General features: G+C 47.4%; 1 protein-coding gene across 1 annotated transcript in view; it reads left to right on the top strand.

Annotated features, from left to right (window-relative positions):
* AKT1S1 (AKT1 substrate 1) overlaps positions 1 to 23,151 on the top strand; it is a 58,960-nt gene extending 35,809 nt beyond the window's left edge. Inside the window, exons 3-5 of the mRNA XM_069200944.1 lie at positions 12,455 to 12,535; positions 12,643 to 12,791; positions 21,296 to 23,151. Of these exons, the coding sequence (XP_069057045.1) occupies positions 12,455 to 12,535; positions 12,643 to 12,791; positions 21,296 to 21,493 (428 nt within the window). The 3' untranslated portion in view covers positions 21,494 to 23,151. The remainder of the gene's footprint in view (positions 1 to 12,454; positions 12,536 to 12,642; positions 12,792 to 21,295) is intronic.
* Positions 23,152 to 23,726: the final 575 nt, after the last annotated feature.

Here is a 23,726-nt window from a genome sequence, read left to right as displayed (position 1 = left end):
GAGACAATGCTAATCCTTCTCCATCATAATGCTAACCAAACTAGTAACCTTGAGTGTTCAGTAAAACAAAAGCCTAATCGCATTTAGGAAGGAATCTACATTTTGAATGCGATGCTATATTTCAAATAGACTATTAGTGTAAAAGGGGAATTATCAATCTGTGTGAATTATGTGTAATACATATAGTACTGTTATTTATGCAGTGAGCTGGTGTCGAAAGCTTTTGTGAAACTCTGCCGCTGCCATCCTCTCGAGTTAATTTAACTCCAGCATAGCACCAGTGCCTCTTTCAGAGGACTGTAGAGCCATTCTTAATGCTAAGGTTTTTTTTTTTTTCTTTTTTTTTTACCACCATATTTTATTGTGATTTTTAATTTTCAATCAGACAATAGGCAAGTATACAAAACATCTCCCCAAAATACAAATAGTTGGCCTACATCTGCAGTTCCATTGGCCTACATCTGCAGAATATCTGACCTTAAGGGTCATACACAGTAAATCCCTAAATTTGTACTAATCATTAACCTCCCTCCCGTGTCCTGCCCCTGTTCCTCCCCTCCACCCCCCAGATGAGCACTGTGACGTGTTGCAATTCTTTTAAAGGAGCTGCGCATGTCATGACAATCTGTGGTCAGGTACCTAAAGCTAAGGGAAGTGCACTATTTCTTATTCTACCCTACCGAGCCCATATTTCATGCCCCAGGGAAGGTCACCCACAGCCAGAATTTCCTGCTTCATTCTTGCCCCTTGGCCCGTGAGTTCATTAGGAGGATGATCCAAGCTGGGTTTCGGCCTTAAGAATTTCAAGTAACATCTCCCAGCCCTCTGCAACCTCTGGGGGTCTGATTCCTCTCTTGGCCTCTCGATGGAGAATATTCCCCTCGCTACCTGTCCATTTAGACAACTCACATTTCTACTGGGACGTTCTGGGTCCCCTTTGGGTTTTTCCAAGACATCAAATCAAATCAAATCATTAACATTTATAAAGCGCGCTACTCACCCGTGCGGGTCTCAAGGCGCTAGGGGGGAAAGGGGGGGGTTATCGCTGCTCGAACAGCCAAGTCTTTAGGAGTCTCCGGAAAGCGGAGTGGTCCTGGGTGGTCCTGAGGCTGGTGGGGAGGGAGTTCCAGGTCTTGGCCGCCAGGAAGGAGAAAGATCTCCCACCTGCCGTGGAGCGGCGGGTGCGAGGGACGGCAGCAAGTGCGAGGCCAGCGGAGCGGAGGGGGCGGGTGGGGAAGTAGAAGCTGAGGCGTCTGTTGAGGTATTCCGGTCCCTTGTTGTGGAGGGCTTTGTGTGCGTGGGTGAGAAGACGGAAGGTGATCCTTTTGCTGACTGGGAGCCAATGCAGGTGTCTCAGGTGTGCGGAGATGTGGCTGTTGCGGGGTACGTCGAGGATGAGGCGGGCCGAGGCGTTTTGGATGCGTTGCAGGCGGTTTTGGAGTTTGGCGGTGGTCCCGGCGTAGAGGGTGTTGCCGTAGTCCAGGCGACTCGTGACAAGGGCGTGGGTCACGGTTTTTCTGGTGTCGGCGGGGATCCAGCGGAAGATCTTGCGGAGCATGCGGAGAGTGAGGAAGCAGGCGGAGGACGCGGCGTTGACTTGCTTGGTCATGGTGAGAAGAGGGTCCAAGATGAAGCCGAGGTTGCGGGCGTGGTCTGCGGGGGTCGGTGCGGTGCCGAGGGCCGTGGGCCACCAGGAGTCGTCCCAGGCGGACGGGGTGTTGCCGAGGATGAGGACTTCGCAATCTCTCGCCTAGCTAAAGAAAAGGCCAAGTCCTGAAATCTATCGGAGACTTTATTTTTAGTGGAATGTGGAAACCAGCCTAATAGGCAGTGACCCATAGTACCAGGGATCTCTTTCTATGAGCCGCATCAAGGTTTGGCGTACCTCTGTCCAGAATGTTTCTAGCTGGGGACAGTCCCAGAACATGTTTGAATTCTACCCCCAACGAGCCACATCGGGGGCAACTCTCGCTCTCTTTCCCAAAGTTTTTTTTGTTGATTTGTGCAGGTGTCAAGTATGCTTGGTGGAGCACATAAAAATGTATGAGCTTGAATCTGTCATTTTAGGGAGACCCCTCAGAATACGCCCCCATTCTTTGGAGATATCCTGGTTTAGATCTTTCTCCCAAGTTTGTTTAAGAAGGGTCAGGGGGACAGTCCTGTCTGCTCGCATCAAACCATAAAGGGTTGAGACTGCTTTATGTTTGCCAGTTGCGGAAGCCAGATATGAGCATGCCGCCTGTATTGGAGGTTCTCCCCCGCCAATGCCTACGAATACTGTCCGCTAGTGCCCCATGTATTAAAAAGTGCCCCCTTCCCCGGTAGTCAAAATTACACCCGGAGAGTCTCAAAGGACATCAATGCTCAATCCTTGAATATTGCACCCACTCTGAGGATCCCGGCCTCCACCCAGGTCTTGAGTTCATTCCAAGTACCCCAATGCGGTAAGGCCCGTAAAGATAATGGGGGAGTTATGGCGAGTAGGGGGTCCCTATTTTAATTTTACACAGAAAAGCTTTCCAACACGGAGTCAGGATTTTTAATTCAGGAGGGTCATGTTTCCCATCCCCGGTAGTTCTTAATAAAACCTCGAACAGCCTGGGCCCTGGCGGGGTGAACGCCAGGGCCTGTTTCTACTCTGCTCGATATCCATTGTGTTAACCATTGGAGTTGAGCCGCCAAATAGTAGGTTTCAAAATCTGGGACTGCAAGCCCTCCGTCTGTGGATTGTCTTTGGAGTTTAGCCAGGGCTACTCTCCTCCGCCCTTCGCCCCATATGAATGACACTACCATTGTTTCTAATTCTTTAAAGATGGCTCTGGGAATCCAGATTGGGAGCACTGTGAAATGGTATAGTAGTTGTGGGAGCACGATCATTTTGAGAATCGCTGTTCTCCCTGCTAATGATAATAGCAAGGTCTGCCAAAAGGACGTACAGGACCTTATAGAACTTATGGAGCAACCAATGTTGCCCTCTAGGATGTCTTGGGGGATCATGATAAATTTTTAATCCCAGATGAGAGATCGCTCGGGACTCCTCTGACCAGGTCTAGGTTTGGTGGGGGTGTCCTGGACACTCCCAGAGGGAACAAACCGGTTTTGTCCCAGTTTACCTTCAGGCCTGAGTATCCCCCAAACCGAGACAGCATTTGTTGCGCTCAGGATAAATCTTTTGGACATCCTCCAGAAATATTAAGAAGTCATCAGCTAAAATTCCCGGACCACCCTCTCCTGCTCTTGCCGCGGCAGCCAATGGTTCCATTGCCAAGGCAAATAAAAGTGGTGATAAATGGCAACCCTGCCTGGTACCCCGCTCAACCATGTAGCTTCTGGATATTGTCCGTCCCGTGCGCGCTCTGGCTGTGGGCTTGGTATACAAGAGTTTCACCCAGGAGAGGTCCCTCGTTTAAGCCTGGCCATCACAGTATAAAGGAACTCCCGTTCCAAGCTGTCAAAAGCCTTCTCTGTCTACCGCCAGGTCTACAGTGGGAGTGGCTGTGGATGACGGATGTCTCATGATTGCCAGTAGTCTACGAATGTTGCCTGCTGTGTTTCGCCCAGGAATGAAACCAGCTTGATCTGGGTGTATCAGTGTAGTCATAAGTGGGAAGAGTCTGGTTGCCAAGATCTTACTGAGGATTTTGTAGTCCAGGTTTAACATGGACAATGGTCTATAGGACCCCATTTCCGTTGGGTTTTTACCAGGTTTCAGGAGTGGAATTATGACCACTTCCCGGGCTGTTGCAGGTAATTCGCCCTGCTCTTTGGAAAGCCTATACAAAACTGCCAATCTCATTGAGAGTATGTCTACGTAAAGTCCGTCTGTCCCCGGGGTTTTCCCTCTAGCCAGGCTTTTTATGGCCTCCCTGATTTCTGTCTGTGTGATGGTGAACCCCAGGTGAAAGTGAACCTAGTTGCAGCTCGGATAGGAAACCCTCAGTGGCTTCCCTGACTTGATTGAGTCTACTCTTATATAGGCATCCATAGAAGGTTGTGAAGTGTGAGTTGATTTGTTCTTGCCTGTATATGTGAACCCCCTTGTCAGTGGCGAAGTCCAATATATCTGGGGACCTGTGTGACTGAGATACAACCCATGCAAGCAATAGGCCGCTTTGTCTCTCTCTCTCCATGTGCTTGAGTGAGGTAATTTCTATAATCAAGGCACCGGAGGCGTTCTGTACAATCTGCCACTTCTGCTCTAAAGTCTAGTATAGAGTTCTGTAGGTCTGGATTCCCGGGTCTACTTTTAGCCTCCCGCAACTTGTCCTCAGCCCGTTATGTGTCCCCGAGTAGAGTCTTACGCACCCCCACTGCCCCTGCTATACACTTCCCTCCTACCACTGCCTTAAAGGCATCCCATTCACTCAGGGGGTTAATAGCGGATGCTTCGTTATCTTAAAAAAACGGAGTGATATGTTGCCGCAACTCTCCACGGAAAAGCGAGTCCTCCAGAATTTTGGGTTTGAGCCTGCAAGTGGGGATGCAGGGGAGAGGGGACCCCCACCTCCATGTCAACAAACGGGGGTTGTGATCATTGTAGTAAAGTACCATCTTGCCTGGCATCTTACCCCCATATTTCACTGTATATATGTTGTTTTGGTCTGTGTCACTGGGACCCTGTCAGGCAGAGCCCCAGTGCTCATACGTATGTGCCCTGTATGTGTTCCCTGTATGATGCCCAACTGTCTCACTGAGGCTCTGCTAACCAGAACCTCAGTGGTTATGCTCCCTCTGCTTTCCAAATTTGTCACTAACCGGCTAGTGACTAAATTTACCAATTCACATTGGCATACTGGTACACCCATATAATTCCCTAGTATATGGTACTGAGGTACCCAGGGTATTGGGGTTCCAGGAGATCCCTATGGGCTGCAGCATTTCTTTTGCCACCCATAGGGAGCTCTGACAATTCTTACACAGGCCTGCCAGTGCAGCCTGAGTGAAATAACGTCCACATTTATTTCACAGCCATTTACTACTGCACTTAGGTAACTTATAAGTCACCTATATGTCTAACCTTCACCTAGTTAAGGTTGGGTGCAAGGTTACTTAGTGTGTGGGCACCCTGGCACTAGCCAAGGTGCCCCCACATCGTTCAGGGCAAATTTCCCAGACTTTGTGAGTGTGGGGACACCATTACACGCGTGCACTGTACATAGGTCACTACCTATGTACAGCGTCACAATGGTAACTCCGAACATGGCCATGTAACATGTCTAAGATCATTCTGGCATTGGGGGACAATTCCATGACCCCCCCTCCCCGGGTCTCTAGCACAGAACCCGGGTACTGCCAAACTGCCTTTCCGGGGTCTCCACTGCAGCTGCTGCCAACCCCTCAGACAGGTTTCTGCCCTCCTGGGGTCCAGGCACCCCTGGCCCAGGAACGCAGAACAAAGGACTTCCTCTGAGAGACGGTGTAACACCCTCTCCCTTTGGAAATAGGTGTGAGGGCTGGGGGAGGAGTAGCCTCCCCCAGCCTCTGGAAATGCTTTGATGGGCACAGATGGTGCCCATCTCTGCATAAGCCAGTCTACACCAGTTCAGGGAGCCCCCAGCCCTGCTCTGGCACGAAACTGGACAAAGGAAAGGGGAGTGACCACTCCCCTGACCTGCACCTCCCAGGGGAGGTGCCCAGAGCTACTCCAGTGTGTCCCAGACCTCTGCCATCTTGGAAACAGAGGTGTCTGTGGCACACTGGACTGCTCTGAGTGGCCAGTGCCAGCAGGTGACGTCAGAGGCTCCTTTTGATAGGCTCTTACCTCTCTTGGTAGCCAATCCTCCTTCCTAGGTAGCCAAACCTCCTTTTCTGGCTATTTAGGGTCTCTGCTTTGGGGATCTTACCAGATAACGAATGCAAGAGCTCATCAGAGTTCCTCTGCATCTCCCTCTTCACCTTCTGCCAAAGGATTAACCGCTGACTGCTCAGGACGCCTGCAAAACCGCAACAAAGTAGCAAGACGACTACTAGCAACCTTGTATCGCTTCATCCTGCCGGCTTTCTCGACTGTTTCCAGGTGGTGCATGCTCTGGGGGTAGCCTGCCTCCTCTCTGCACCAGGAGCGCTGAAGAAATCTACTGTGGGTCGACAGAATCTTCGCCCTGCAACCACAGGCACCAAAAGACTGCATCACTGGTCCCCTGGGTCCCCTCTCAGCACGACGAGTGTGCTCCCTGGAAATCAGCAACTCTGTCCAAGTGACTCCCACAGTCCATTGACTCTTCAGTCCAAGTTTGGTGGAGGTAAGTCCTTGCCTCCCCACGCTAGACTGCATTGCTGGGTACCGCGTGATTTGCAGCTGCTCCGGCTCCTGTGCACTGTTCCAGGATTTCCTTCATGCACAGCCAAGCCTGGGTCCCCAACACTCTAACCTGCAGTGCACAACATTATGAGTTGTCCTCCGGCGTTGTGGGACTCCCTTTTGTGACTTAGCGGACTCCGGTTCCCTCTTCTTCCAAGTGCCTATGCAGGTACTTCTGCGGGTGCTGCCTGCTTCTGTGAGGGCTCCCTGACTTGCTGGGCGCCCCCTCTGTCTCCTCCTCCAAGTGGTGACATCCTGGTCCCTCCTGGGCCACAGCAGCACCCAAAAACCTCTACCGCGACCCTTGCAGCTAGCAAGGCTTGTTTGCGGTCTTTCTGTGTGGGACACCTCTGCAAGCTTCATCGCGACGTGGGCCATCCATCCTCCAAAGGAGAAGTTCCTAGTCCTCTTCTTTCTTGCAGAACTCCAAGCTTCTTCCAACAGGTGGCAGCTTCCTTGCACCCTCAGCTGGCATTTCCTGGGCTCCTGCTCCCTCTCGACACTTTCGCGACTATTGAACTTGGTCCCTCTGTCTTACAGGTACTCAGGTCCGGAAATCCACTGTTGTTGCATTGCTGGTGTTTGTTCTTTCTGCAGAATCCCCCTATCACGACTTCTGTGCTCTCTGGGGGTAGTAGGTGCACTTTACACCTACCTTTCAGGGTCTTTGGGTGGGCTATTTTTCCAACCCTCACTGTTTTCTTACAGTCCCAGCGACCCTCTACAAGCTCACATAGGTTTGGGGTCCATTCGTGGTTCGCATTCCACTTTTGGAGTATATGGTTTGTGTTGCCCCTATACCTATGTGCTCCTATTGCAATCTACTGTAACTTTACGTTGCTTGCATTACTTTTCTTGCTATTACCTGCATAATTTTGCTTTGTGTACATATATCTTGTGTGTGTGTATATATCTTATCCTCATACTGAGGGTACTCACTGAGATACTTTTGGCATATTGTCATAAAAATAAAGTACCTTTATTTTTAGTACTTCTGTGTTTTCTTATGATATTGTGCATATGACACCAGTGGTATAGTAGGAGCTTTACATGTCTCCTAGTTCAGCCTAAGCTGCTTTGCCATAGCTACCTTCTCTCAGCCTTAGCTGCTAGAAACACCTCTTCTACACTAATAAGAGATAACTGGACCGGGCACAAGGTGTAAGTACCTCTGGTACCCACTACAAGCCAGGCCAGCCTCCTACAATCAAAGTGTGCAGGTTAAATATTCTGCATTGTGTACCTGCGGGTAGACCTCTGGCGTGCAGAAGAACGCACCCAATCTAACCTGCAACTCGTGTAAGTGAGAAAAGAAAGAGTAGTCTCTTTCATCTGGGTGTAATCTGCGCCAGGCATTAATCAGCCCCCAGTTATTTTGCCAGGTTGAGAACTGCCGAGCCACCCTCACTAGGGGAGAATCATTCAGCCGCGGGTGTGATCTGTCCATAGTAGGGTCTCCCACACAGTTGAAGTTGCCTTCCCCCCCCCCCCCCCCCCCCCCCCCCCCAAACGCCACTGAGGATTGCAAATATGGGGCTAATAGACCAGATATGCGCGTGAAAAACTCTCCCTGGTCCGAGTTTGGTCCATACACATTAATCAACGCCATCTCTCTGCCCCCCCAACCTGCCCCGAACCGCCCCAACTTGGCCCTCTGGGTCTATGAGGTTATGTAACCCCTGGAAGGGGACCCCGGCCCGAAGCCAAATTTGGGTACCTCTTGCGGAATATGAGGTGTAATATGCCTGGCCTCCATCGCTTTTGGAGCGCTTTTCCTTCTGCTTTTGTCAAATGTGTTTCTTGGAGCATTGCTATCTGAATTCCCCTTCGCGGTAAATAAGAGAAAATCCTGTATCTCTTAACCATAGAGTGCATGCCCCTTCTGTTCCACGTGAGGCACTTATAGGAGTTTAGCATTACCATTTCGGAATTTCCCCTCCTCCCCTCTTGGCTAGATACCTCTTTGTCTATGCCAACACACACTCCACCCATATTAGTAGTCTCAGATGTCGGCTCCAATTTCCTTGTGAATTCTTTTAGTGGCTCACCTATCCCCATAAATGTTACTCAACCGGTAACAACCCAACTCCCCATCCCTGGGACAAAAGTAGGAACACGTCTCATCCAAACTAGAAGGAATTTAACCAGTCTATTAGAGTAGGGGTGCTCTTAGATCAAACAAAAAATACCGTAACACCATCTCCCGCCTCAGGGGAGAGTAGTACATGGGGATTTTGTAGTCCCTGTTCTCCCACAAGCTCAGCAGTTCTCTTGTCACAGGACTAGATAGCGATCTCGATGCAGGCCGCTATGGTCGCGGTAGTCACGCCAGTTTTCCATCCTGGAACTTTTTGTTTTTGTTTTTTCAGTGGGTGAGTCTAGGAGGGATTCTTTCAGATGATAGTCTGAGGTGCCCGGCGTCACGTCAGGGCCGGGCTTGTCTGAGTGTGAAAGTTCTGATTCCTGTTGCGATTCTAATTCTTCTTGAGTTTGCTTATGAGACAGGGTCAGAGCCACTCAAGGAAGCCGCAGCCTCCATCGCTTTTTGTCTCTTTCAGCATTTCAATAGAAGACGGGCTACCCATCCTACCGGCTTTACTGTCTGCTTTTCCTCTTTCGTTCGAGGCGGGAGCCCCCTGATATGTATGCACCCTCCTCTGGTGCCTGCTTATCGATCCATTGCCAGGCCTTTTCTGCCATACTGAAAAATTGGATGCCAGTTTTAGTCACCACTCTCAATTTGTCAGGGAACAGCATTCCATATTAGATTCCCATTTTGCGGAGTTTTTGTTTGGTGTCCCTGAAGGAGGCTCTTTGCTTCTGTACTTTGGATAAGTCTGGGAAGATACGGTTCACATGGTTGTTCAGCATACTGTCTCCTCTTTTCCTGCTTTGGTTCAGCAGATAGTCTCTATCCCTATAGTGGAGTAGTATGACTATTATCGGTCTTAGGGGGGCGCCCCCGGAGGAGGGGGGCGGGCTGGGACCCTGTCCGCTCTTTCAATTGCAAAGGGAAACAATCCATCCTCTCTCAGCCAGCGTTCAAGAAATTCCACCAGGTTGGATTTTTCAGTGCGTTCGGGTAGGCCAATCATGCGGATATTATTTCGTTGTGATCTGTTTTCCACGTCTTCTCGCAGTTCCAACTCTCAAATCCATTTTTCCATTTGTTGTCATCTTGGCCGTGTCTTTAATTTCAGGTCGCAGTTCCTCCAACTGCCTGCCCGTGGCCGTCCCTTTTTCAACCAGACGGCGGTGGTCGTCTCTGAGCACCGTAAGGTCAGTGGCCAATGCGTCAATTTTTCCGTCTAGTGCCACCCGGGAAGCCGTTATGACCTGCAGTACGTCCTGAAGGGTAGGATCTCCTCTCCTTTCTTTGGGGTGGGATTCAGGGCATCTCCCTGGTCTGTCATCTCTCTCTCGAGGTGGGCCCATTTCTGGGTTCTGTTTCCCTTTTCCGGCCCATTTTGCCCATCTTGTGCGCCATCCAGCGTGCTCACCATGGGTGACTTTGCCTCTGTCCACCCAGACCCACCCGTGCAATAGATCAGGGCGAACTGCAGAGGGATCTGTCCCTCTCCTCCTGGCGAGCCACCCTCGCTTGAAACTACAGGAGGGGCCCAGAAACCGTTCCGGCGTATCTACGCTCCACACTTAGTGCCGTCTAGCTCTGACAGAGCTCCCGGTCAACTCCGCTCCAGCTCCACCCCCTATCGTCAGAGGGGTTCTATCTCGGGAAAGGAGAGAGGGGGGGCCCTCCCCACCGTCCTCTGCTGGCACCATTCTGCAGGCAGGGCCCTCACAGCAAGAGGGGCTGCCCTGGGGCCCCCAGGGGCTGTAGATGGGCGAGAGCCCTCTCACCAGGACGTCTTTGTTCAAGGATGGCTCCTCCCGGGGCTCCGATCATACCCCGGCCCCACGGAGCAGCCACCTCGCTCAGGATGGTCCCAGGACCCCTCACCTCGGTGCCGTGGAGGAAAAGCACCTTCCCGCAGTTTCAGGCGGTGTCTACATCAGTATTAATATGGCGGCCACCATCTTGGTTTTTTCACGGCTCCGAGCCGCTCCGTTTTGCTGCCTCAAACTCGGGCCGTGGGTTGTAAGGCCGTCGGCAGCTCGACCGCCAGCCCCCTCGCACCCTTAGCCCCACTGCAGGCTGGGTTGTGGGACCACCGAACTTCAGGATTCCTTGAGATGGGGAAACGAGGACGGGAGCCTCACAGAGGCTGCTACCGTCAAGGCGTCCAGCCACGCCCCTCCCCTTAATGCTCAGTATGTTAAGCGAATGATGGTAACCGCAAGAATATCCGTTCCACTCCCATTGTTGGTTTGAATGTGTTTCCCTTTCATGCCAAGGCTCATTTCTCCTTCATTGTGTTTGAGTGGGAAAGTCAACCTTTCAGATGCCAGTTCATATACCCTTTTTTTTTTTTTATACAATCCGTTCAAGGAGTAAGATTTAATTCCCAACATTAGACATGGGTGGCTTAAAATGCATACTGTCCAAGAACAAAAGCTATTTCTAAACAGGAAGTTTATTACCATGCTAGATTTGCTATAGGAAAATAATTTTAAAGGGTTAATCACTACTTGATAGTCCGATAAAATTAGAAGCGGATTGATCATTCTGGTCTGCTGCAGTTTACACTTGCTTGTCTGTTCCTGGCCACCTAAACTCTCCTTTAATTTATTCTGTAGACCCAACTGTCCGTTTTCAATCGCCATAGTTCTTGCCCATTACTAACTCAAGTGATTTTGATTTCTTTACACACCAGCAGGTCTACCTCCTCTCACATATTTGCCACCCAATATTTTAAAGCACTTCTTTATGCTATCATTGTTTATTGACCGTCCTTCTCAGATTTTAATACTCCATCTGCGAACAAAGATTTGCCCCATCAGTCTTCCCAGCAGCTGAATTGTCAGGTGTATGAAAGTATTGCATTTGCACAGAATTCCACAAATAGTCTGACAGAATTGTCTTCCCCAGACAGAGCCTTCATGCCTATCCTCTGCATATACAGTTGGATTATTTGCCTAGAGCTTTGATAACGCTTGTCCCCTTATTGTGAGACTGTTTTTCAGTATTCTAGGTTCAATCACTGTTTTAGATTTGTAATACCCTCACTTTGCACATGACTACTGCTCTGATCTTTCTTTGTTTTTGATGCCTATGTAGTGATTTTGTTCCTGGGATGCAACTGTCTGCTTTAAGAATAATTAAAGCCCATACTTACTCCTAAGCATCCTTTAGTTTAATTGTTTAACCAGTTGGACACATTTCCATTTATTACAGATTGAAACACCTCAGAGAGAAGGCTTTGTTCTTCTGTGGCTGGCTGTGTGTTCCCTCATTTGACAGTAAAGGAGACTAGCTCCTTCCCTCAGTCTGAGGCAACTCAACGTTTGCATTAAGCATTCATGTTTTAAGCATTCCAGTCTTAAAGTATAGAAAATGTTTTGGTAAAATTGTTGGTGACGCGCCAAAGTCAAGACTGTGTTTATCCGCGATTGGCCGAGTGCAGGGAACAAAGCTCCCCACTATGGAACAGTGTACCTATTTATAGTGTGATTAGCCATTTTGGGAGATCGTACACTGGACCAACAATCTCCCTAATCCTCGCTTTGTTGATACGAAAGACCATGGCCACAGGTTTAAAAAAAAAAAAAAAAATGTCTAAAGTAGCTAACAAAGCAAAATTCTGAGACCTTAACTGTGTGCTTTACCATGCCTTAACTGTAATAGTGTAGGGAAGAGAGTTGTTTTGGTTAGTCTGTATATTAAATTTACATTTTGTAGCAGTGGTGAGCTTTCTTTTTTATTTGTATTTTACTTTTAACGGATTCCCTTCTCTTATACCTGATGCTTCAGCCCTTTAATCATTTATTCCATACCTGCTAGAGCAAATCCAATACTTCTGGGATGCCTGTACCTAATGCATTGCCTGTTGGCACAAGAGTGATGAAAGGCCTTCTAAATTGTCAATGTAATAGTGGCTTGCTGGCCTTTTTTCTATTTATTATTATAATTATTTTTTTAATATAGTTATTCCACCAGCTGCAACTACTGGTTAAACAGAAGAGCTGGCTAGTTAAAAAGGGTGGAAAGCTTGACTTTAGGCACTTGCTGACCCAGACCCGTCTTTGTTTTAGGAATGTTTGTTATGGATGAAGATTCCACTAGTCAGGAGTGTGAGCCCTTCTTCGAGTCTGACCAAGAGGAAAGCACAGACGGTAAGTGGAAGATATGCTTATTCTGGAGTGATTTTGGATTGGTTAACAGCAGCTTTAGAAGCATGTGATGTTATGCTATTGAGTCTTCCTCTTTTCTTGTTTCTAAGATGGCAGCCTGAGTGAGGAAGTCCCTGGTAACCCACCCCCTCAGCCTTCATTTCAGCAGTATGCCAAGTCACTGCCAGTGTCTGTGCCAATCTGGGGATTTAAAGAACAGAGCAATAACCATAAGTCCTCGGATGAAGAGAGTGGGAAGGTAAAGATTCATTCTCTATTTGGTAGTGTTGAAAGGGGCCAGTAGGTACCTCTAGGACATTAGAGAGGTTAACAACGTAACATTCCCTAGATTTCGTAACTGAACATTTAAATTATGTTAGGACACACAGGTGAAGAGTGTGCTTTTTTTTTTTTTTTTTTTTTTTCTCCCTCCAGCAACCTTAAACAGAAAACTAACTTTCCCTAGAACTATCAGCAAAGGAACAAGAAACCACTTCAACCGGTCAATTGTGTATTATATAGTCTGTCTTCCTCCACTGCACCCCATCTTTCTTTGTGTGACAGTGGCCATACTTTTTGCAGTCTTCACTCCTGTTAGGATAATAAACGTGTCACCAATCTACACTTATAATCTGTGTTGCATGCAGTACTGAAATTAATTCATTTGCAAACCTCTAAATTCTAATAACACAATTCATTAACATCATAAAAAGATACCTATAATTTGCAAGTCCTCCACCTGCACCCTGTGTGCGTAACCTGTACCAGTCCCTTTATTGTGGGTAAGATCCAATCCCTGTGATTGTCTGGTGGGAATAATCCTCTTCTCTGAGTTTTTAATAGATCTTAAACTTTGTTACAAAAGGCAGGTAAGTTTACATTCTATGCCTCCACCACTAAGGATGCCATATCGAAGACTGGCTTGAAATAAAACCTCTTGAACAGAGTCTGAGGACCGGTCCGCAGCATTGATTAGATCTTCCAGTCGCCCAGATCTTACAATCTTTGGTGCACAGTCAGAGGAGCAATGGCGGCCATTGCTCCTCTGACTGTGCACCAAAGATTGTGCTATCTAGGCCTGCATTATCCATCGTACCCGCCTGGCTATTTTTTTTGGGGGGGAAACCGCCTTGAAGGCCTTTCAAATAGAAATTAGAGTTAGAATTGTTGCCACAACTCTAATATGTTCTGATAAGCCTTAAAGGCATCTTGCCCCACCATTTGGGCGTTTCCTCCAAAAGGTGAATATGAAATTGTTCTGGAGTGTCACTTCGTCCTCCTGGAGATATGAAAGGTTACCCCTTCGGGGGTAAAAACTCTACCTGACCTGTCTAGATCTCAAACATCGGATACCTTCTGGTATGACACCAACATAATAACATGCAAATCTTTCCAGATAATTCCTTTCTGGAGGCATACTAGTAATTTTGCAGTGACAGAAAGAGATTGAGTACTGTGTTGACAACTCACAGGAGACTTGGACAATTTAATGCCCCTCATCAATTTACTTAACAAATAGTTGTTGTTTAGCCTTCCCCCCCCCACCCCCCTCCAGAGAACTGTCCTTTGTAAGGTGGCCTGCAGAAATAGCTGACCTGAAGTTATTAATGGCCCTATAGGCCATGCCATGTGTGACCAAAGATAAGGTTAGAACTTGGACAATGTCGGGACCCCCAAGGGATCCTTACACTTTTGCAGTTACGAACTTACCCATCACATCCAGGCTGATCTGTAGCATTTGACTGTGCTGTCTGCATATGCTTTAGTCGGTAATCGCTTAGCCTTTTGAGAAAGTTGTGGGATTCTCTTTCCCAGCAGTCCTCCATGCCATGAGCTGTAATTGTCCCTGCAACACCAAATGGTGATGGCTCCCAAGAGGCTCTCTGAGACTAGGGTAGACAAACTAGAGAAACCCAGGAAAGTTCCATCAGAACTGGGAACCAAACTTGCCATCTCCATATCTGCATGACTGGCACTAGGACGGCCCCTTGTCTCTGCACTTATGTCGATAGTTGCATAATCATTGCAAAAGAGGAAAGTATAATACCTTTTCTGAGCTCTTCCTTGTAGGAAGGCATCCGTTGCTGCAGCGTGCGGATCCAGTCTCCAATTGAGATACCTGTGTATCTGATGATCCAGTCTCGACACAGAGGTCCACCATGAGGGCCCCCATGTGTGAGCTATCACTGAAAAGACAACTGGATCCAGTTTCCGTAGGCTCATGTTGTGCTAATTTCTGGAACAGCCTATCAATTTGCTGGCTTTGACTGGGGAGATATTCTGCATTGGCTGCCACATTGTAGTCCAGGCAGAAGATACAAATGTCTCTGGCTAGGTGTGCTAGGATCTTCGATTTAGCGTTCCCCCGTCAACAACCACCCAACTCCCCACCCGGCCAAAACCTCTCCGCTGCTGATCGAGATGGTTGATATAACAAGGACTCCTGGTTTTATGATGTCAAAAAAATATATATATTTTGTATTTGCTGTAAACAGATGGCCTTCTTATTGGTATTTATACATAACTGTTTTGAGAATAAATAGTCATAATATGATATATTTCCACATTTATTTAACTCTTAGACATGCACTTGTGGATGCCTGTCGCGTTTTAGTAAATTAAGCCGCAAATATATAACAAAACCCTACACCCACCGGTACATATTAGTGGTATCCTACAAATATGTGTTGACATATGCCTGTATTTAAGGCAATCTCATCCTGTTTTTCTCTCAAAAGAAGCACAATGTTAAGTATTTTTCTGCTTTTGAAATAGACAGGAAACGCTTTTTTTTTTTTTTTTGGCCTGTATTTCGTTGTAAAAAATGAAAACTGGGAGCCTTAGATAAACCGCACTACCAAGATGTTGTCCATCTTCAGCAGGGTGCAGCATTGCACCTTCTGTCTGGTCCAGCATGTATGGCGAAAGAACCAACCATGAGTTCCAAACAGTTTATATGTAACTGGTGCTCTTTGGCTGACCACATTTCTCCTTTGTAGGACTCTCTATCCTGCACCCCAACCTATTTCACTGGCATTTGACTCGATCACAATGCCGGAGTCTGAACCGGAGGTTGCTTTTCTGTTTTACGCCTTAATATGAGTCTGCCATCATCTCATTTTCTCCTTGACTTCCTCAGTCAGAGGAACCATCTCAGAGTATGTTAATCCTTTGCTGTGGTGTGGTGATGGGCCTGGAGTCATTGCAGAGCCCTGTAATGGAGCATGTACAGAAATATTGCTTGTATCGAACAACAGCAGACCTTACCAGGCAGGAGATCGGTCTCAATTCTGTAGAGTGCTTTGAGAGTGTTTTGCGTAGCGCCTGTCTAATCTTCCTGGAGGATAAGCTCAACATCTTTTCTTTGGGTCGATGACAAACTATAAATATAATTTGCTGAGTTGGCATGGGAAGCCACTTCTTGTTGATGGCAAATTCTAGGTCTTCCAGCAACTTTACCGTCATCTGAAGGTGTTCTGAAATTCTCTCAGGGTTACGGGTCCATAAGATGTCGTTTAGGTAGACTATTAGGCAGATTCCCTGGTATTTCAAATGTACTACTACTGTTTTCAGTAGTTTCATAAAAAATACAGCACTGAAGACAGGCCGAGTGATACTGTCATGAATTTGAACACTTAACCTATGCAAAGGAATTGCAGAAATCGGAATTGTATTTATTTTTATATTTTATTTAAATACTTATAATAGGGGCCTATGACATATAACAATTTTTATCCTGACACAACCGCCAAGAGTGATTGATACTTTTGTTTTTTGGGAACCTGTATTTACTTCCCCCAAGTAAGCAGCCGTACTAGCAAAGATTTCTGGGGTCATGACGACCTTGCCTGTCAAGGAAGAGTGCAGACATTGTGCTCTGAGGCTTGCTCTTGCCGCCTTCTCTAAGGCTTTACGGAGATGGTTAGCCACTCAGGTGGCCACCTTGTCTGTCGGCAACTGTTCGGAGGAGCTTGGGTTTAGTAGGTCCTCCAAGTCTAACATGTCTGAGTTGGAGGTACTAGGTCTCTAAGGGTTAGACTGTGGCGCCTCGGGTTGTGTGCGCCTTGAGACCTCTCCCTCTGAATCCCCTTGGGAGTTGTCATTATCAAGATCGAAGAGGTGTACCTCGTAGAGCCTGTTTTGCACAGTTATTCCTGGAACCTACAGAGTTTGGGCACTGTCCTCGTCTGTGCCCAGAGTTGGGCAATAGTGTGATAAGAAATGTAGTCTTTCGAAGGTCCCCAGGTCAATCCCTTGCTCACTTTTCTTCTTTGCTTTACATTGGCAGTTTAGCATGCTGCCACATAAGCAGTGGGGAGCCGGGGGGGGGGTGTAAGGGAATGCCCAAGGTTTAAGTACAGGGGTTCTGGGAAAATCTAGGCTAGCTGCATGAGCTTCCTCTCAAGGAGCTCAATGGTGGATACTACTGCTTGGTGAAAAGGGGTGTCGCCCACCTCGCAGAACTCCTCATTAAAAGGGAGGATGGAAACGGATTCCTCCTCTTTGTGGGCGTCCTCTGCTTCTTGCAGCACGATTGCCTTACAGCACTTATGTTTCAGGACCTGCAGGGTCTCATACGCTTACAAGTATGAGGTGCTGGAGCGAGCCGGCTAATGTAGTTAGTCCGCAGGACACTTGAGGTTCTAGCCCTCGGAGTATTCACATTTTGGATTACTTTGGGCAGGCCTGGGTTTCGTCCCAGCAGTGCTGTGCTACGTGGGGGGGGGGGGGGCTAGAAATTGACCTAAGCTCTTCGAGCCTCGACACCCCAAAGTCACGCGAGGACGGACCCCTGGGGGCGTTTGGCCTCCAGGCTGCGTGGAGAGGTCCAGGGCTCCATGGCGGATGCTGCGTTCTCTTGAAAATCCGGCGCTCTGGCTACGGAGCATAGAGACTCCATCTACGGGAGGCGCGGGCCCGACTGCAGTCCTCGGCCCCGCTGAACCCGGAGTTTCCAGCAATGCGTTTGGAGCACTGAGTGCCCTCCTATGTGCCCTGGCTGTGTAGGAAAAAAAACCTCTGTTTGGCGCAAACTGAAATAAACATTTATTCTACAGCAATTACCGTCAAGTAACAGCGCTCCAATACTCGTCTTAGGGCTGCTGGAGCACCGGGGGGGGGGGGGGGGTTAGGGGTTAGGGCGTAGAGGTGAAAGACAGTCTATAGAATACACAGTGGGCTCTGATTGGCTGAAGGTTTTTTTTTGTTGTTTTTTTTCTTGTTCCTTTCCTGGTGGTTCATGGGAAAGGTAGGTTTCTCTTATGTTAAAGAAAAGTAGATTTGAGAAAGAGCATAAATCACTGCCTCTGGTCCTGGCACGGGGGGGGGGGGGGGGGCGGAGAGGGGCGGTTAGGGGTCGAAGGAATCTGCCCATATTAACACAGTGTATGATCGCATCACTCCCAGGCAACCTCTCAAAAATCCAGTACTTACAGAGCGCTACTCTAAAGCCCCTTAACGTCTCCAGTGATTTCAGATGATCACCGGGCACTGTACTAACCGTCTCGAACGCGATGTGAGACAGTTGCTACCCCTGTTTGAGCGAAGTAAATCTGTGTAAGGTGTACTTCCGATAACGGCTCTTTATTCCTGTTGCGGTGCTCCGAGGATCCGTTGCAATTTCATTTTATTCTTAACAAACCTGAATCACCATTACCAGATCCTAATCACAGTATAAAGAGATCTGTTTCTGACAGTCTATGCAAGAACTACTATAACATTTGAGAAGATTAAAATGCGTATATGCATTTCTATTTTAATCTTTTCTGTGTTATTAATTACGTAAGCAGATTCCTTGCATCATTATTAATTCAATCACTTGCTGAAAACATGCGGATCTATAGTGGATATTCACGGTGGAAGGAAACTGCACAGTGATATCACAATGTAGTGATCTTACCAGATCATCCAGATTCACCCTATCCTTTACTTTAGTCTCTGTTTCTGAGCTTCAGTAATATTTCACATCTGAGCACTCTACTGCTAGAAGTATGGAACCGGCCTACGCTGCTTATCCCCTTGGGCATGTACGTGGCAGGTCTATGTAAAGTTTTCACAGGTGTCAAAAGTGGCTAAATATGTTTAGTGAAGATAGTGGAGTCTGATAGATTTGAAATATGCTATTCTGGATACACTGGCCATAAATCCTCAATCTCTCCTTTTTCTGTTTTTGGGGGGGGGAGAGAGAGGTGCTGGCTGCATCTAGAGAGGTAGCAATCCATGCAGGATTCACGAGGGTGCTGCTGGCAAGGACTGGCTGCGCAGAGACCGATCGATGCTTGCTCAGTTGTGGCCTAAAGGGTACCTTCTTGAACACACTCTGGGCCTGCCAGGGACTTGGCCCTTTTGGCTGGTGGTAAACGTGCTATACAGACATAGCAGTCTTACAGGACCCTCTCGTAGAAAAACTGGAAGCTCTTTATTTGGGGTGAAGTGACGTTGCAAAGATATTTTACAGGGTGAGTTTCACGGTTGCCAGGAGAGAAAATGTTTGAGTAGGACTCACTGCACCCTCTGGACTGGTGTTCACTGATGGAGAAACACATATTTACCTTAGTAGAGGGTGCCCCACATAAGGTGTGTCTGGTAGATACGGAATCACGTGAGGGATGGTCTCTGACTGTACAATGGAGATGGAACATGCCGAGATAGTCGCACGGGCCGGGCACACCAGCTACGTAAACCTGCACTACTATTATGTCTGGCAAAGTGGGGGAAGTTCATTAAAAAGAATATTTAAAAAATTGCATAACCATTGGCAGGCAGGTGGGGTGGCAGTCCGTCCAGATTGTCCTTGCATGGGGTGTGGGGGCTTTGGGAGGTGTCCTAAGGTAACGATCTCATACCCCCGCCATGTACTGCTAATAACTTCAGATATCAGTGTTCGTGAAATCTTTTATAATATCATTACATTTATCAGTTTAACGTTAGCAGTCTCATTGATAAAGTTGTGCATGGTGGGGGTGCGAGTAATAGTTACTTTAGGGCATGAGTTAGTTACTTGAGATAACCGTAACTACTGAATTTCTGTGGTTTTGTGCGAGTAAATTCAGAACCAAACTAGAAGGTCCCTGTAGCTTTTTTTTTTTTTTTTTTTTTTTTTTTTTTAAAGGGAATTTTGATGGTTTTAGTGTTGTTGTTTTTTCAGCAGGGGGAGGATCTGTGCATTCTTGAGGCTGTCCTGGAAGGTGCCATGGATTGGGGTGGTGACAATGTGGAGAAGGGGTGTGAGGACTTCTGTTTGCAGAGACTTTGTGATGAAGTAGGGAAGCTGGTCTTCTTTGTACGATGTGGCTTTAAATACTTTCAGACTGTTTGAGAGGTCTGTGTGGGATATAGTGTGACTAGTTAGTGGCTTGCTGGCTGGTTTTAGACTATGGTACGGGTGACTGAGGAACTGGCGGTGATGCATCTGATTCAGCTGATTACTCTCTCTGAAGAAGAGGTTTGCATCTGTAGACTGATGGTAGGGTAGTAGGTACAGCGATAGTCTTCGCATACTGTTTGACCGCTTTAAAGACTGCTTTGCATATGTGCACAATGCCAAAAAACCCACCTTTTGAGAGGTCTATTATATCAGATTGCTTTCGTGTATTAAGATATCTATCCACAACTCGACATTCGAACTAGTTTGACATTTCTGAGGAACCCCAGTGCAGTGTGTCAAAATTATCCTTTGTGGCTCATTTGGTGAGTTCTCCTTTCTTTAAATATTTTGGGTGGTTGGAGGGGTGGGGAGTTGGTTGTCCATCGCATGCTGACTGCAGAGTTTGACAATCAAAAGTACAAATAATGTTGTAACTCATACTGCTCCCGAGGCTTCCGGCACTTTTCCCATGCTGCTCCCCCGCTCCATTGCACACAGGCTCCTCTGCAGCTTCCTTAGATCCATGCATCCCTCAGTGTTTTCCTGCAGTTGCCCAGTATCAGTATTTGGAGTAGTGCTCCCTAGACTTGCTGTTGCTGCTCAAATCAGTGTGCTTGGGGTTGAGTGTAACTGCCTCAGTGTTTTCTTATGGCCAGAATCCTATTGACCAATTCTGAAGAAGGTGAGGCAGGACCATCCTACTTGTTTTTGTTTTGTCTGTGAAAATTACAGCCATCAGTGTCCCCATATCTGCACAGTAGATTTAGAGCTTCGTGGCCAACAGTGACACTGATATAATGAATGTAAGGAATGGGGTCAACAGAGGACACCAAGATGGGTCCTGTCCACAAACGTGGCATGTCAGCCCCACCTGGTGGTCATGTCGGCCCCACCTGTCGATGTTTAGTAGTCTTGGTTGAAGATTGTGCTTGGTTATGGTCAGTGTTCTGTGCACCGTTTATGGGCCCTGCTTAACACTGGCTGGAAGTGTGAATCCTGTTGATGCACTTTTAGACTGAGTTTGTTCATTGTCCAAGTGTAGTCTGATCCTTCCTGCAGACAGCCACAAAGCTGGCCTGTCACACTAGATCGTTGCAATACAAATTCATGTTTGGAACGCTGTAAATGCTTGAGTTGTCGTGGAGTGCGTGTTAGAGATTTTCATGTGCAAGACTTCAGTTACACCACAGGTTTTCATGGCTTCTCTTACATGGGCAGCATTGGCACCCTAAATGTTTAGTCTATTTCTAGGTAGCAGCTTCAGCTGTGGGTGAATAGCAGTCACTTCGAAAGCTAGAAGTCACCCCGACTGACTTGTCCTTGGAGCAAAAACTGTTAGAACTTTCTGTAGTTCAAGCTGTATGTGTAGTGACCAGAGCACAACTCCTGTCTTCTAGGTTCCATCCCCAGACTTGGAACGGATTGCTGCCAGCATGCGTGCCCTGGCTGTTGACAATACTCAGCTGTTTGGTGACCTCCCACGACCTCGGCTTAACACTGGTGACCTCGCACGACCTCGGCTGAGTACTGCTGACCGCCCACGACCTCGTGTGAACACTGGTGACTTCCAGAAGAAAGCCTATTGGAAGATTTAAGAACTCCATGACTCTCCAGTACACTACAGTCCTTTAACCTTTGCCTCTTCCCTCCAGTCCTTACTCTCCCAAATGTACCCTGAAAGATTCTCAGCAGATGAAGCTCAGTGTCTGGCTAGGCTTGCTGTTAAAGGGTCGGGAACCCTGTCTTTGTTTGCTTTTTTAAATTTGTTAGTTGTTACAACTTTTTTTGTGTTTCCCCCCCCCCCCCCCCCCCCCCCCCCCCCCCCCCTATTCTCACTTCAGCCCCCTTTTTAAATTCTATTCCGAAACCAGTGTTAACACACTTCTTCGTGTGGTTAGAAGCCCCTATTGAGTTTGAGAAATTAGTATGACTTTTCTTTAATCGCTATCCCTCAATAAAAAGAGGTAAGGAATGTAGTTTGTCAGTTATTTCACTGTGATGGTCCCATCCTTTGAATGCTGCTTTGCACTGTGGCACCTGGTCAGTTCAGTACTCCACACTGCACTCCTGGTGGCCTGATTTGTTGGCCACCTGATAAGCTGCTCTCCCAAAGATTGTCCTGTGCCTCCATAGACCCTGACTTTATTTAGACCCCATGTTGTGTAGCGCCTGTACTCGGAGGCTGAGAAAACGGCTGCGGTCCCCTCCTACCCACCCGGGCTGGACTCTGCCACATTTGAGTGCCTCTAATTTTTTATGACTGGATGGTGGTTGCTTCCTTCAGCCACCTGTGGCTTTTAAGGGGTTGGAGAGAGCAAAACTAAATATGTAGTAAGTTCTTAGAACTGGGAACGTTGTACTGCTAAGTTCATGCTAAGTCAGAATTCACTGTCTTAGTCTGTCAAACAATCAGGGCTTGACTGGGTTATCCCCTTTAATAACTGTTTTTATGACTGTATGAAAAACTGTACTTTGCTTTTGGAAAAAATGTGTGATCCATTCCTAGTTCAGAGTTGGACTCGGTGAACTCAAAGCACCAGCATACTGCAATATAAGCAGTACTTTTGGAAAAGGACTAGTTATCTTTCCCAACCAGTGTCTTCTAGGTCTTGCCTGCTGGTTGATGTCTGCAGGGGAAATTAAGGCTTAGCTATTGCCCAGAGTTTATTTGTTCTGAATTCCATAAACCTAGTTCTCCAACAGTGGCTATTACTGACTTTGACATCTGTGTCAATCCCCAGCCTTTTCCTAGAAAGTGCACTCCCACTAGTACAATCTGTTTTATGTCTGGACGAAGGCTTTTACAGTACCAACTCATTTGGGCCCATTTTATTGCGCCCGGTTCGTCAGCTTTTAATTCTGGTTCTTTAGATTGAGAACCCACTTGGTAGCTTGACCCCACCACGCCCAGCACTCCCTTCCTCACATAACGTTGTACCCTGCTGCCACTGGTGCAGTGGTTGTTTCTCCTCTGTCACGTACCGGAGTGTGCTTTGGGGTCTAGTGTTTAGCCCATCAGTTTATTTTGCGATCCGATATCAAGGCTGCCCCTCGGTCCTGGCCCACTCCCTTCAGTCCTCACCTCCACCCCTGCCCCACCACTGTTGTAGGTAGCACCCATCTCACACCTTCAATTCTCTCTTCAGGAGTCTTTAAGACATGAACAATACCCAATCCCAACCTTGAGCGACATATTTGATGCAAACCTTGTCAAGCGCCTGTGGAATATTAATAAAGATGTGTTCATAACAAACGCGTTTTTGCTTTCTTTGGAGTGGTGCGTGAGGATGAAGCTGAATGTGTGATTTATTAGAAATTGCAGAAGTCGTGAACTATTTTCGATGCTCTGAAATGAGCTTCATTCAGAGCAGACTTGCTTTGTCTGACATTTCAGTGTGATTTTTGATAAGTGTTCGACAAGTACTAAAATGACAATTATTTCGTGTCTGATGCAGTCGGAAAGCTGGACGCAGGTGAGTTACTAGGTGTTGGAGCTGGGGACCGTACAAGAACTACATACAGTGCATATTTACTTAGGAATATTTTTGGAACTCTGCCCTACCAAGTCTGACCCTTCCCCAAACGCACACCCCACTCTGCCTTTAGAAGGTGTTGACGTGTTCTTGTAAACATGCTTATCTATTCGTTATTTTCTTGATGGAAAGTTTGCACGTCAAACAGGCAATCCTTCTCAGAAAGATCGTCAGCACTGTCTGCAAGAGTGAATCTGCTGACTCCTCGTGGGAGTTTGTTCAGATTGCTGAAAGCCCAAACCGTTGTTACTTCCGGAGTAGTGGGACTTCCATCTTGCTGTTCCATGGACTGTAC

The sequence above is a fragment of the Pleurodeles waltl genome, chromosome 7, assembly GCF_031143425.1.
Source record: "Pleurodeles waltl isolate 20211129_DDA chromosome 7, aPleWal1.hap1.20221129, whole genome shotgun sequence".
NCBI classification, from domain to species: Eukaryota; Metazoa; Chordata; class Amphibia; order Caudata; family Salamandridae; genus Pleurodeles; species Pleurodeles waltl.
This window is presented reverse-complemented; position numbering and strand designations above follow the sequence as displayed.